This window comes from Hydractinia symbiolongicarpus, chromosome 10 (assembly GCF_029227915.1).
Source record: "Hydractinia symbiolongicarpus strain clone_291-10 chromosome 10, HSymV2.1, whole genome shotgun sequence".
In the NCBI taxonomy this organism is placed as follows: Eukaryota; Metazoa; Cnidaria; class Hydrozoa; order Anthoathecata; family Hydractiniidae; genus Hydractinia; species Hydractinia symbiolongicarpus.
Window position 1 is genome coordinate 21,899,444 of NC_079884.1, and position 14,902 is coordinate 21,914,345.

The 14,902-nt window shown below is 31.9% G+C and overlaps 1 protein-coding gene across 1 annotated transcript; it reads left to right on the top strand.

Moving 5' to 3' along the window:
• The first annotated feature begins 855 nt into the window (after positions 1 to 855).
• On the top strand, positions 856 to 14,356 carry LOC130612623 (uncharacterized). Its single transcript, XM_057433965.1, has 10 exons — positions 856 to 1,197; positions 4,086 to 4,179; positions 4,266 to 4,613; positions 5,954 to 6,292; positions 7,623 to 7,854; positions 10,121 to 10,239; positions 11,015 to 11,167; positions 11,239 to 11,418; positions 12,745 to 12,909; positions 13,277 to 14,356. The coding sequence occupies exons 1-10, from the start codon at positions 871 to 873 to the stop codon at positions 13,762 to 13,764; spliced, it is 2,445 nt and encodes an 814-aa protein (XP_057289948.1). The 5' UTR covers positions 856 to 870; the 3' UTR covers positions 13,765 to 14,356.
• The last annotated feature ends 546 nt before the right edge of the window (positions 14,357 to 14,902 follow it).

The following is a 14,902-nucleotide window of genomic DNA, read 5'->3' on the forward strand; positions in this document are numbered from 1 at the left end:
AAATTTCTGAAAATTTTTTTTTTGTGTTCTGACAGGTCTCTGCTGACGTCAGCAAACTTTAAATGACGGTTGTTTTTCTCTGTTATCCTGCCTAAGTGGATTTTTCCACGGGCCTTATCGACTAGTATATATTGATATTGATATAGGGAATGAGTGAAGACATCAAACAAAAATAAAAAAAATCAACAGCAAGCCTCGGAATTCACTTAACCTGTGAAAGTAAAAGAAATGACAAATGATTTGGCACCCCATTATCACAACAACCATTTAAGATTATTCATTGATAAGGAAAGAATAAAATTTTTCGTAACAATACAACACAATGTTACATTTTCAAGTAAAATGCCATTGCAGGCTAAAGTAAACAAGTTTATATACAAGTTGATAGTTGTTGATTATGAAGTACCCTTTTTTATTTTTTATTCTTTGTCCATAAAATACCATCTCATTTGTTTTTTGCCATCAACAACACGGATGAAGTTTTCAAAGCTAGTACGCAAGGTTGATGAGCAGCATTCCCTACACATTATTTAACAGTGCACTTTTTGAGGAAGAAAATTCTTTTGATTAAACAGATAATATTTATAAATAAATAAAACAACTGATTTTGTAAATCAAACTTGCTATACAAGCGATTATTCTTCAATAATTTGTTATCTTTGTATTCATTACATTTGAAAGTTGTGGTTGTGGGGAGATAGGTGATTGGTTGCTGAAAAGAATGTGTTTCCGAAGTTTTGATTTTCTTATACATAAAAATATATATTTTTCAATTTGTTGCTTAGTAAAATGTAATTGAAAACTCTTAAATTTTCAAACTTTTAAACAGCTTCAGTAAATTGCTTGTGTCAACAAAGTTTTTATACCAACATGTATTCACTTCGCTATTTTTATTTATTGTTTGTATGTTTTCATGTATCAACAAGTCATCTGTTGAGACAAAAAAGAGCTAGATCAGCAGTATTTCATAAGGTGTTTCAATACAAGGATACGAAATTAAATATCGCGCCACTGGAAACGATACCTGATGTCCTGCTGGAGGAAGATTGTTGTAACCATTGTTTAGCAAAGAATGGATGCGTGTCTGTGAATTATGAACGTAGTGGATTAAAACGTTGTGAATTACTTGCAGAGGATCGAGATACAAAAAACGAAACAGATTTTGTCAGTGAGAGATACTTTTCCTACTACGACACCGTATGACAAATTTTATATTTCATTTCCGGTTTGTAAACTCCTCGATTGAATTGCTACTAAGAATTGCACTAATACTATCTTCGATCTTCTTAGCGGCGTATTATAAATTACGCCTTATGTCTACCCTTGTCCCAAGTATTTTTTGGCATCTTGAAGGGATATGGCAAAAAAACAGGGGGCGAGGGTTGGTTATGTCATACCTGATAACGAACCTATAGGGATTAAGCTTCTTTTTTTCGTTCTGCTAATATTTAATATTTCAATCTGCAAAAGAAAAAATAAGAATATTAAAATCTCACCAAACTAACTCTGTTTACAATCGACCTTGGAATATGTGTGGAGAAATTTGCGTTATGGGAAATCTGAATTTTTGGGCTTTTAAAGAAATTTAACGAAGAGCTTGTGTTTGATCTAATTAAGGATGTGTGAAATGAGCAGATTCAAGTTAAAGAGATTTTACAAAAAATAAAAAAATCCTTAATTTATAATATATTTTTTCTCTATAAAGAACATCAAGAAAAATCTGCCATTCTTGAAATTTTACAACTAGATTTTATTTAGTGTTTTGGTGTTTGCGAACCAAAAGATTGAACTAGTATCCTACATTCGGCTCTATTGGCGTTTACACTCCACGGTAGGGTTAAAAAAGAGCATGTTTGCGTGCTTTATCGCAACTCTCTACCCTACGTTGTTCAGGAATGGATACGAAAGTAGCAGTTAACACCGAAAGAAAGTATTCTAATAAAGTATGAAAATATTCCACCTCGTTCTTTGGAAATATTTCGATAATTTTATAACGTTAAAGGATTAAAAATTCATGGAAATCTATTTTAATCAAATTTAACAAGTTGATTTGTGTACATGCAAATCAAATTATTTAAATTCATAAATTATCGTTGCCGTGACTAGAACCTAGTCCTCCATTTCTATTTGAACATTGAGGGGAAAATATGAGAGTGAAAAACATGAAAGGTGAAAATCAAACAGTTAGTTAGTTAGTTACCTTAGCAAAAAACAAAACAAACTTATTTATTATAATAAGTAGCTATGTATGCGATTCAAAAAGATTCTCCATTTCATTAAGTAGCTAAGCATATACGATTCAGAAAGATTCTTTATTACATTAATCAATGATGAATATCTATGACTACTTTGCCTAAAATAATGTGTCTGTTTTAACTACAAAAAATAATTTTAGGCATTAACCTGGTCAGTTAGCTCTTCTTTCTAAATTCCTTTATAAAAAAATAAAAAAAAGATTAATATGGCACATAATAGTCTTGCTCAAAACATTAAAGGAAAGACATTTCCAAACATTCACCAGTTTTTTATGATATTTCAATACTCACCGAAGTACTTTACTGGTCTCTGGTATACAGCATTTGTCAAAATTCTTTGTGCCGTAGGACAAATTTCATATTTCATCTTCAGTTCTTTTTAGATTTGAATTGTTACTAGTTATTGTAACGAAATGTATTTCTTTCATTTTGACAATATTTTGTACAGTGACACATTTCTTTGTTTTTCTTATTGGCTAAATAAAACCGCAGTAACAACTATTCGCTTAGCAATCATTTTTTTCTAAATTCGAACAATCTCTACTTTTATTAAAGTTAAGAGGTAAAATCTTTTAATTCTATTAAAATTTAGAATTCCTTATTAAAGATTAGCTTTTTTTAAAAAAAATAGCATCCGTAATTGGAAAATTTTTGATTTAAAACAATACTTGCAAAGTGGCTTAACAAGTTAAATAAAGAACATCTCTGTGTCTATTAATAAAATGTATCTAACGAACATTATGTTCTAAAGAGTTTTTAAAGTGTTTAATGTAGCAATTTGTGGTGCATGTAGTTACTGCTCACATGATAATTAAATTTTTTTCGAATAAATATTTTTCTTACTTTTTTTAAGTAATAAATAATAAAATACAATTTTTAAGTAATGATTTCTAGGGCTATTTGAGATTCATAAACCACAGTTTCAGTTGTCATGTTGACAAAATTGTCCGAAAGTAGCGAGAGCAATTTGTCAACAATATAAATGGTACGAATGTTTATTAATTCAAAATAGCCCGAGAAAGCATGGTATTCCAGCTCGTATACGTGTTTATTCGACTTTTTAGTTTATTTATTAAGCGTTATCTCCTAGGTTCGCAAATGCTATATCATTAAGAAGTTGAAATCTCCCTTCGCTTGTTTTTAATTTTAAGATAAGGTATTTATGTCAAATGTATAAACAACGCAAGACATTTTTTAATTAATTAATTAAAATAAAAAATGAGGTTTAGATCGTGGTTGTTTTACAACATTTTTAAAAAGACTGGTTCTTACCTGTTTTAGGGCTTATGATAAATAACACGCTCATCACTAAAGAGGCTTCCTTCACTGTAATAGTTTTTAGTCATATAAGTATTACTTGTAAGTACATGGTTAGAGTGCAATTAGTAATTCGTTTTTAAAGATAATAAGGATTATATTTAAGGGAAAAAGCAAAAAAAAGACTCTCCTGTTTTATATATCACTGAGATATGATACTGAAAATTCGCAGCTTTTCTTTACTTAATAATTACCACAGGACAGAAACATGCATAAATAACCGGTTAGCTATATAAACCAATTATTTCGTAACTTTGAAGCTTGCAATTTATTGTTTAACTTTTTTTATAGTAAAGATATTTCAAGTTATACATTCCTGTTTCAGATTAGGAGTAATGAATAAAGTAAAAACCGACTTATAATGATACCCACGGTTGACTTTGAACGCATAATTTTCGTCTAAAATCGATCAACAGGTGTCCCCATAATAGTTACTCTTGTTACCCTAAGATTTATTTCATTTACCCATCACTTGAGCACCACTATCTCACAGTGATAATTATCGTTGTTTAGATTGTCAGAGATTTATGCAATGAAAAAGATTCATGTTATCCCTGTTCTTGTTGGTCAGCAGAATTTTATCGTTCGCCTTGCATTTGCAGAAAATGTAGGATTTTTTAGTTACCTCGTATTTGTTTAATTTTTAACTATATTATTGCAGAAATAACCTGAGCAAATTTTGTAATATTTTAGTGCATGGTAAAATGAGACAACATTCTCCATCTTGGATAAGTTACATCACAATCAACATTTACTACTACCGAGTTTATGGTATTAACCAACAAAATCGAGTTGTAGTCACCCCAGGAGCATTACCAACCAATAATTCCTTTTTAATTTATACATCACCTTGGGTACGTGAAATAAAGTATCGCAGAAATAAACTTATTTGTGGAATAGGTGGCGACAACAGTATTTATATTTGGACAGGTTCAAGCTGGACAAACAATTACGTGTACGCTCACAGTTTCGATTTTACTGCAAAACACATCCTCACCATCGATTTATCAACGTTTGAACTTCATTTGAAAGAAGACAATAGTAAGTATATCTTATCTTATATAAAGACAACAATTTACGAAAAAGAATTTTGATAAAAAAGCCACAAATTACGCGCTTAGTTACGCAGTGAATTCACAACTGCCTTAAACTCCTTCCTCCTCTCCCTCTTCTCCACCAACAGGAACTTTATGAATTTTGCAAAAAAACATCAAGTTACGAGGATGCAGGGGTAATACTTTTACAGACTTTATGTTAGGTAAGCAGCGTTTAAAATGAATAAGTCGCCCTTTCAAAAATGTTTAGCGTACTAAGAATGTCAAAGCACACAGAAGTCGCATAGTTGTTTTTAAAAAGAACACCTCCGTACCTTTTAGCACATTTTAAGCTCTGCCTCTAAATACTAATTTTAATCAAAGAGAAGAGTAAAAGAAAAATAAATTAAGGAATAAATTCTTTTGTGCGCAGAAAGAAAGGAAAGAAGGAAGGGAAAGGAATTTCTTTCCAGACACTTCGTATTTTTTATTGACTTTAATTTCTAAATAAGTAACAACACGCTTAATTAAGTCTTTATTTAAAGTTGACCAAGCTCAACTTATCTTTAAATTCTTTTTCTTTTTCCCAAGTTTATGCGAATGATAATAATATACTCTTTATTACAAACTATTATATTATTTAAAAAAGTTATTTAAAAGCATTTATCGCGCAGGGGTGAGAAAAATATCGGAAATATGTTTTGAGTTTTTTAAGTTGAGAAGTAAAGAACGAAAAAATATGACGATATTTTTTGAAAAAAAGTGCAATATATTTTTATCATAGCTACCAAGAATAAATTATTGTAATTTGATATACTCTGTTAATGCCTGCTCAATTTTAATTACGGTCCACTAAGTCCTTTGTTCAGCAACAACGTTATTGCAACGTTATTGTTACGTTATTGCAAGATACATACATATCATTTAAATTCAGTATAAATTTCGTAAATATTTAACAATCGAATTAGATGCAAAACTCCTCCAACATGTTATCATTTTATTCTAACCTATATAAAAAAGGATTAAATTTAATATTTTCAGCAGTGGAGAATTCGAACTTCTTAATGACGAATAATTCAACCCTCAATAATGTGTTTTTCATAAAAATAATTTAGGTTTTATATGAGAAGAAAATGATGAAACAAATTTGCGACAAAGTTCCGTTTAATGAGAACACAGTAACATACTCAACGAATTATTAGGCAGTTAGCAAAAATATAAGTTTTTTGTAATGTAAAAAAAAGTATTAAAATATAGCATATATTTCGTATAAATTATCCGATCAAAATTGGAAAAGAACCTCAACCATTGATCATTTAATTTAATACAATTACTCTTTTTCGTTAGAAGCTTCCACTAAAGTTGCCACGGGTGCGATTTCGAGAATTCAGGAATATGGCAAGTACTGGTATGCCATTGGCAAAGATTGCAAATGTATCATGAGACACGAGACCACTCCTTCTCCTACTGTAAATAAATGGGAAATACTAACAACAAATCCAGGATCCTCTGTTGAGTTTAAAGTTGCATTTAACGATATTATTTATTCGTTACACGAAGATCAGAATATATACGAATGGTATGGAAATGAGAACAGATGGATTATGATATATCAAGGTCCCTGCATTCATTTTGATGTTCATCATCTCATATTTTGCGTCACATCAAATCATGAAATTCATTCGAGTATGTAGTTCTATTTTTATCTTTCTAAAAACATTGTTCGCTTTGATGTATTTACCTTAGCCATAATATTTTGACGGTAAGGCTCCGTAATAGCCCTGATTCAGACCGATAAAAGTAACCCTTACTTTGGGCAATTCTCAATTACGAATTGCCGAGCGATAAGTAAAAAAGGAAGTTCCTTGGCGAGATAATTGAAGAACCGGCTTTAGGACGTTTGGAAAATTTTTGTATTATCATGGAGGTAGAAATAGCTTTATTTCTACTTCCATGATATTATTGATCTTTCAGCAGTTTTACACTCATTAAATATATTTAAAAAAGTTTTTGTAAAATTCTTGTGCTTAATAGCAACAGTTTAGCTAGCTAGCTAGCTAGCTACGTAGTTTTGTTTTTAGACTCATAGCCACTTTCTCTTAATGCTGACTAAGTTAAGTATTAGTTTACCAGTTGTATGTAATAACTGCTATGATAATTATATATGGTATTAGATCTTTTAGCTATTGTTTGTGAGTAGTTATACCCCTTAATGATTTGTTTGAGTTGTTATAGAACCACGAGTTATAGAAGATGTAGCTAGCTACAAAATCTATATACAAAAGTTTCAGTGACAAGAGAAAGATTTTTTTTAAAAAAATATGTGTAAACTTGTGAGTAATTTATATTTTTGTGATAAGCCTCCCTAATTTTGAGGGAAATATTCTGTCAGTTGTTTCAAGGAAAGAAAACAAAGGCAGTTTTTTGGTGTTTAAACCTCCCATTTCAGCTACTGAATTTTTACCCAAATAGAACATGGCTAATGCGGTATCAAACCCACAATCAGGTCGTGAGACAAACGCCCTACTGACTGAGCAATCAAACCCTAAACAATACCATATATAAATGAAAAATAATATTCTTCTTCTAGATTAGCCATATATCAAATACATAACATGACTTGAATGAATACACCCTCACTCTGAAATAAGCCTGCGACAAAAAACCATATCATTCAAGTTCAGAGTCTTAAAACTTTGGTTAATGTTGAAATAATCACTTGAAACTTTATTTTGGCTTAATAAAATAGAACCAAAAATAATTTCATCTGCAATTGTAGTCCCGAATTTCTGAATTTAGGCGTTTTAAGAAATGCCGATAATAATACAAGAAATATTATTTGTGTGCTGGTTGTGGAAGAATATGCTCACACTGTGAAAATTATCCCTGGTAGAGATTATGTACTAAATACATGATCTGATGTTACAAAAATTTGTGCATAACTGAGTAAAATTGCATTGCCTGGTATTAGTACTTTAGAGTGAAACACACTGTAGACAATTTACTTTTATTTCAGATTATGGAGAATATGTGCCTCGTCCAAACATTCATATACCTTTTAAAACTGTAAACCACGTTAATAAAACGACACCATATGGCAGAGGAATGGATATGGACGGAAACACGGCAGTTGCATTAGATTTAGAAGCTAACAACATCGCATTGGACCAGTTTGGGAAAGGTTACGTCTTACAAAAAGGTGATGGAGAAAGAGTTGTATTTGGAAATTTTGAGGAAACGGCTCTTGGGTATGAATTATAGTTTAGTATAGAAAGAAAGAATTAAAGTGACTGAAGAAAAAAATTTCTCATTGTTGATCGTAGCTAAATTTATGCCGTTGTTTGTTCGAGCACGTTAAGATAATTGGTGACAAAAGGCAATTACACCTTGCTTTTAAATTTTTCAATTCCAACTGTTTATCTCCAAGCATAAAAGATCACAACTTTAACTTATAACGACTTATAACGACCTGGAAATAAATACAACAACGAGGTGACTAACTCATCGATTAAGATTGTAACCAATACACGATCAACCTATATCTATATCCGTTTTTTCCGCAAAATAAGCATGAAAAATGTGGCATAACATAAAAACGAGATTAGTTATGCGCCAATTTAATGTTAGTGTAACAAAACATTGTAAATTTTAAGGACGTATTTTTTGGTACATGTTAGCTAGCTAAACCTAACCTAGCTACATTTTCAAAATTATATGTACACATTTTTCATGTAACTTTTTCTTAGGAAACTTAAAACTAAAACTTAATTAAACTAACGCATAGTGCCACTTTATATTACACTGTTCAGTTAAAAAAGTGAAACTAGTTTGCTAGCCAGAGGTATGAGTAATCAACATACTATTTTTAAGTTTTGCGTGCTATTTTTCCTAAATTATTATTATAGATTAATGACTGTTGTGATCACACTCTCTAGCCTTATACTCACAGTTTATAGGTGACATAAATTTAAATGTTAGCCTTTATTTTATCGAGGTCCTTATCCAGTACAAACGAGAAAAAAATAAAAGAATCACTTGTCTTGTAAAAATTTTATCCTCATAAGAACTTCTGAATTTTTGGCGAATTCGAATTCGAATTTGGCGAATGGCGGATTCATTTTTACTTTGTTCTTTTACCTTTTGTGATAAAATCTTGAAAGTCTTACAGAATTGTTGAATTTGTTTATTCACAGAGTATAATCTTTAGTTAATTCTCCCATAGTGTTAATTTGTTAAAATGTGGAACCAACAATATCGTTTTTACCTCAGAAAACATTTTCACATAGTTTTCTCTGATTATATTTAAAGTTTGACATGACGAGCATTTTATAGATAAAGTTTTAGTAGCAATCTTCCCTTTCTAAGCATTACGTCAAAACCGTGCGAGTAATCTCTTTGGTTGTTTTTCTTAAGGAGCAGTTTTCGAATTAAATGGGAGAAAACTAACATGCTTTGCGAAGTGAGCCTCAGCAAAATCACTAGGAGCTTCATTTGGCCAAAAAATACTAGGATTGTTTCTCTCTTAATACAATATTTCAGAGTTGGACATCGTCCCGCATGTTTTGCTTTAATTTACAAATTATTTTGTACTTAGCCTAGTCTGGGATTTTAAATAAATATTTTTATAATATAGGAACTATGACATAGGATAAAATGTGATAAGAATAACCCTAGGAAAGAGTCCCTAAATATATAGCACTTTAATACTAACAACAAAGGGTTTAAAGCTCAACTTGCCAACCAAGAAAAGAAAGTCAAATTAGTATGCTAATTCTGAGATCAAAATAATGTAAAATGTGAGTTTTAAATATTTACAACCACTGTCAGTACTTTTGCTGATGTTGTTTGGAAAATAAGGTTCAATGAGCGGGATATGACAAAAGACATATTTTAGCAACATTACAAATCTTGATAAACTCCATGATATTTCCCGTTTATTTGGAGTGAACCAGCCGACTAGTCATCCATCCAACCAGCCAACAAGTATACCTAGCTCATTAAACACCGAGAATATTATTACCAAAAGTGAATAATTATATATTATAACAAACTGATTTTGCATACAATGAAGGTTGACTCCCATTATATGCAAAATTAGTTGTTATCATACGTGTACTACTTCGTTGCGAACTAAAAATATTCTGAAAATTAATCTCGTTTTTATGTAGTTCTGTATTTGGTGTGTATATTCCGCGGAACGAAATAGATATCAAATAGGCATATTTTGTACCAAATGCTTTAAAATTCACATTTTTCGACTTTTCACTAATGATTCACTAATTCTTCACCTATTTATTTGTCGTGATTTTTTAATCGTTTTACTGCCAACTTAGGCGTTCAGGAAGAAAAGTCTTCTTATCTTATCACTTATTGTATCTTACAGTCGACAATTCAATGAGCGCATAAAACCCAACCACAAACTCTCTTGTACGAATGATCAAAATAGTACGTGTCATAACGTTTGTTAATAGAGCTCTCCTTGATGTTCAAACATATTTCTAATTTGTCATTTAGGGGTCCATTTACTAACCATGATAATTTTCCACCATATTTTACGATATCCATGTGGTTCAGAACCACGCTACAATCTACGCATACAGGAGCACCGTTAATCTCCACAGCGATTGAAACCGGTATGTACAAATAAATTTTAAAAATGTTCTTGAACTTTAACCCTATTCGGTTAGGAAATTTTCGAATTTATTATATACCCCCATCCCTATCTAAAACTTTCGATAGGCTTTCCAAAATGGTGTAAAACGTGGCAACGCTATGGTATGTCATAGCAAAATAATAACAACGACTTTTTTTGTCACATCACCAAAAGCTTGAGCTTTTGTCCAAAATACAACTGTTAGCCTAATATCCAATGACTTTAATCCTAAAACGAACTTTAGCTAACATACTTTTTAAAGTTTCGGAGGAGTACCAAACAAGAGTTAAAATATTTTCTGGTTTCACATATTTCGTATCACAAAAGGGCCAAAAATAGCCCGAAAATCCGATTTTTTCGATTTTTGGATAAAATCGGAAAAATCAGGAAATTACAATAATTCGCTGAAAACAGATCATGAGAAAATTAATATGGCAAATTTACGCAAATTCCAAATTTACTTCTTCAGGCGTACCTTGTGCATAGGCTATGTCCTGTTAATGAAGAATTACCATTGGTGATATAATACTACCTTACCCGAGAAAGCAAACACGCGAAATTAGCTTTCCCAATTAAATTAGTCAAGAAGCAACAAGTAAAAACAATGTATAGTTTGCTAATGAACTGTAATGGAATTTTGCTGAAACATTTTCCCGTTAACCGTAAAAAAATATTTTATGTGAACAGCTTCTACGTTAGTAGACAACAAATGAGGAAATAATACATTTTGACTGAACTCTCTGCGTTCTCTTTAGGTATTAAAATATTTCTTGAAGAGCTTGATGGTGTCAATACTAAGTTAAAAGTAGTAGTTGCTGGAGAAAGCAAATATTCGAAAGTTGAATTTTCCAAGGAGAAAGAATTCTTTTATTCTTGGAATCAAATTGTGATTTCTTGGAGAGCACACGGTAAGTTTTTTTTATTAGCAAGCAATTGACGCACTGCGTATCTTGATATTATCAACTTTTAACTATTCTAGATCAATGCCCTCGACTATATCTAAATGGACTTCTTGAAGGGACCTGCACACCATCACAAACATCTAGAACATCCACCCCATCACCTTTACGTTCAGCAATGCGAGCTGTTTACATAAGCGACGTTGCTATTTGGCACGCGTTATTGCTTGATCAACAGATTCTACAGCTTTATCAATCAGGTATAGTTTTCTATATTTAATTTAATCATGGCAATATTAAAACTACAGTCAAGACTCGCTATTTCGAACACTGCCAATAGACCGGACAATTGTTCGAGATAGCGCGACTTCAAGATAATAAGGTTGCACCAGCGAAAAAACTTTCAGGATAGCGTAGTTTTAATTTTTTCGGCTTAACTCATGAAAAAAAGATGGCAAAATATAATTCAACCCTCATTCACGAAAATTCGAAAATTGAAATAAACTTTGAATACACAGAGAAAAACGTTTATGATGGGCTGGTTTGAAAAAATCGAGAATAACGACTGTAATTAGTTAGCCAATAATTCAAAATAGCGAAGTTCGAGATGACGGGACAGAATCTAGTTTAGGTGGCGTATATGCTGCCGTGTCAAAGTTTTTTTCAAGATGGCGGGAAGTTCGAGATAACGAAATCGAACTGTATCGCTAAAATATCATAAGTTTCGCATTTTTATCGTCGTCACTTGGTGGATAATTTCAGAGGCGCTTTAGAATTAGATTCTAAGAAACTTATTTCTTATAATACCTCGTTCCGAAAAGTATTACAATAAATTAATAAATTTCTGAACAAAAGTCTTGTAAATGTTTCTGACTTGATTAATCACGAATCGCTCTATAAATCGACCATAAAAGCATTTGTTTACTACTAGTGGTCGGAAGGTCAGAGTTTTTAGTATTATCTGATGAGCAGGTTATCATATACACCCGAATTTAAATTGCTAAATTCTTTCGGAAACTATATTTTACTTTTCGGATAAAGGAAAGCTAGCGTATATTCGTATCGGATATACTCACAATAAAAAGGCCAAAGGTAAAGGAAATTTAATCAAGTCATTTTTACCTATGGAAAGAACTTTACCTGTGGGAAAGCAATGAACAAGAAGAAATATAAAGGCAACTTGATGGTTATTGGTGAGTCAACACTAACCACCTGTTACCCTTAATGGAGGGAGGAGGTGAATTGTTTGTCAGAGAACTGGCTAACAAAATTTTGTATCTGTAAGCAAAAAGTGTTTTACATATCAATAATTATTTTTTTCAACAACAGAGACAACATCAGAAAACGAAAAAAAAAATCAAATTGTAAACACTGCCTCCAATAAAAACAACAAGTAAAAATAAAAGTCTCGTGTGCCTTGTTTTAACCAAGCTAAGTTCTTAACAACTAACAATTTCGATACACTCGACTGGTGTCAGTCAGTACTTCACTAGTCTCGGTAGTAAAAAGGAGGTAAGTAGCTTATTTTAAAGTTCTATCAACTTAAAGGACAATAAAGATTTAGATTTAGTATTGTTATATTCTAGATATTGTTGCTCCTGGATGGCGAAAGAAATTCAATTTTACCTCGGTGACAGAATCTTCGTGTGGACAATTGAGGAGACAACGACCCTACATAACTTCTGGTTACTACTGGATTAAATTAAATGGGAAAATGATAAGTGTGTATTGTGACATGGTGACAGATGGAGGTAGGGTATCTACAACTACTATTTCTTATCTTACTTATTTTCACCCAAAAACTGTCATTTCTGACATCGGCTGATTTTGCGGATTTAATTTAATTGATTCAATATAAGAAAATAATTAATAAGTTTGGATAAATTTTATCGAAATCATGAAATAATTAGCAGATTATTTAATCGGATTGCAGTATCGCTACCGTTTCATGTGCTGTGGAGTTGATACCAGCTGGTAAAAACCTCTTTATTCTGCTTGATTTTTCTTAAATCGTTTATAAAAAAATTGTCGTTTAATTGGCCAACCTTATTTTGATTTTAAGCTTTTGACAGTTCTAGTTGTTAAAAAAAAACAGTTACTTATTCTCATTTTTTGCAGGAGGCTGGACACAGATAACTCATCTAGACACATCACTACAGGCTCATGAAATTTCAGATGCTACAAAAATTGGTGACGTATTCTTTAAGAATTTTGTTCTTACTCACGATGGTCTGTCAATGTTAAGGGAACTGGTTGATTTCAAGCAACTAAGGATACGATGCAGTAAACCCGCACATCACGACAGAATTGTTGACATAGCAACAACAACGTCATCTGTTTTGGATTATTTCACTGGAGTCACTGATGAAAGACCTTACGCGTGCGGTGGATTTTATCCGTTAGAAGAAGACAACTCCGTTTTGGCTCAAAGATGCGCTCAGTGGAACGACGGAAAATTTGGTCATCATACCCGCTTCGGTGTCAATGAGCGCTTTAAATATAATATACTTGATATATATTATGTAGCTACTGTACACTGGCTAGATAGTCTATGTGACGATATAACTCTTGAAGGTCCAGCCATTTATCAGTACTATGTGCGGTAAGAACAGAATAAGACGAAGGTCAAAAAGAAGAATAATGATACTATACTTCGCATACCGTATTCTCTCTATCTTCCGCCCAATCTCTACTTAACGCCTTTCTCCAAAAAAAGCGAGCCCTAAAACCAAAATCCGTATTAAACGCCCCTTTCTATTTAACGTCCCTCTCTAATAAACGCCCATCTCGTATTTATGCAAAAAAAAAAACAATTTACACTGAAATCAAATAAAGACAATGTTTGGACGGAGTGTGTTAACGGTTAGTATATCTATACATATTTCGAGAGATATATTTAATTAATTAGACCTAAAGGCTTAGCTATAAAGCAAATAGTTAAATCTTTCTACCAAATTTAAAAATTATTTTTTCAGATAGTGGCCTACTTGAGAAGCTTGTCATGTTTTTTATACTTGAACCTTAGTTAATTACATCATAGACATATAATCTCTTTTAATTATATATCAAAGACTACAAAGCAATTTTATTTTGACGCGAACAAACTGTTTTTAAATATATTAACCTGTTTATTTACGTTTAAATTATCACACACTGCAACATTGCACGATTATGTTTATATGATATATCTCAATATTTATTATTGGAAGCACTTTATTGTAATTCATACATGCTTTTGTATAAGAAACACTTTTTGTGCATAGTTTCAAATTTCACTGATTTTTTCCGAAATTGGCAAACTTGTGCAAAGTTTTCCATATTATGAAAATTGCCGTCCATAAGCAGGCCAGCCATTATCATGTAGAGTCAATACAATAAAAGCAAGTTTTTTGTAGGTTATTACCCTGTAAAGGTGGTACCAGCTGGTGTCGTTGATTCGGTTAAAATTTTTTATAGCATCGTCTTGTACACATTCCAGTTTGCAACAAAAGGTTTCGAATTTGGGCAAGGTCTAGTTCTCTGAGAGGACATTCTCTAGGACTCGTCATCTGAGCCATGGTCCCTCCTGGGAATATTAGCCAGTATTACCCCTCGGTAATAATAATAACAACATTCCCTCGTTATTTGTGAGGCTGCCCATGCAAAATATGCACATCTATCTATTTCTATGCGTGATGAACGTGTCTTAAATCCTCAAGTTATCTATCCCAGTACAATGTAAAAGGTGGCACATTGAAAGTCTTT

What these genes read in the sequence shown, in the direction of transcription:
- LOC130612623 (XM_057433965.1), top strand. Translation starts at nt 871, where the DNA reads ATGTATTCACTTCGCTATTTTTATTTATTGTTTGTATGTTTTCATGTA. An exon ending in AAATCATGAAATTCATTCGA is followed by an intron (nt 6,293 to 7,622) that starts GTATGTAGTTCT and finishes CTTTTATTTCAG; the next exon opens with ATTATGGAGAATATGTGCCT. An exon ending in TGACATGGTGACAGATGGAG is followed by an intron (nt 12,910 to 13,276) that starts GTAGGGTATCTA and finishes CATTTTTTGCAG; the next exon opens with GAGGCTGGACACAGATAACT.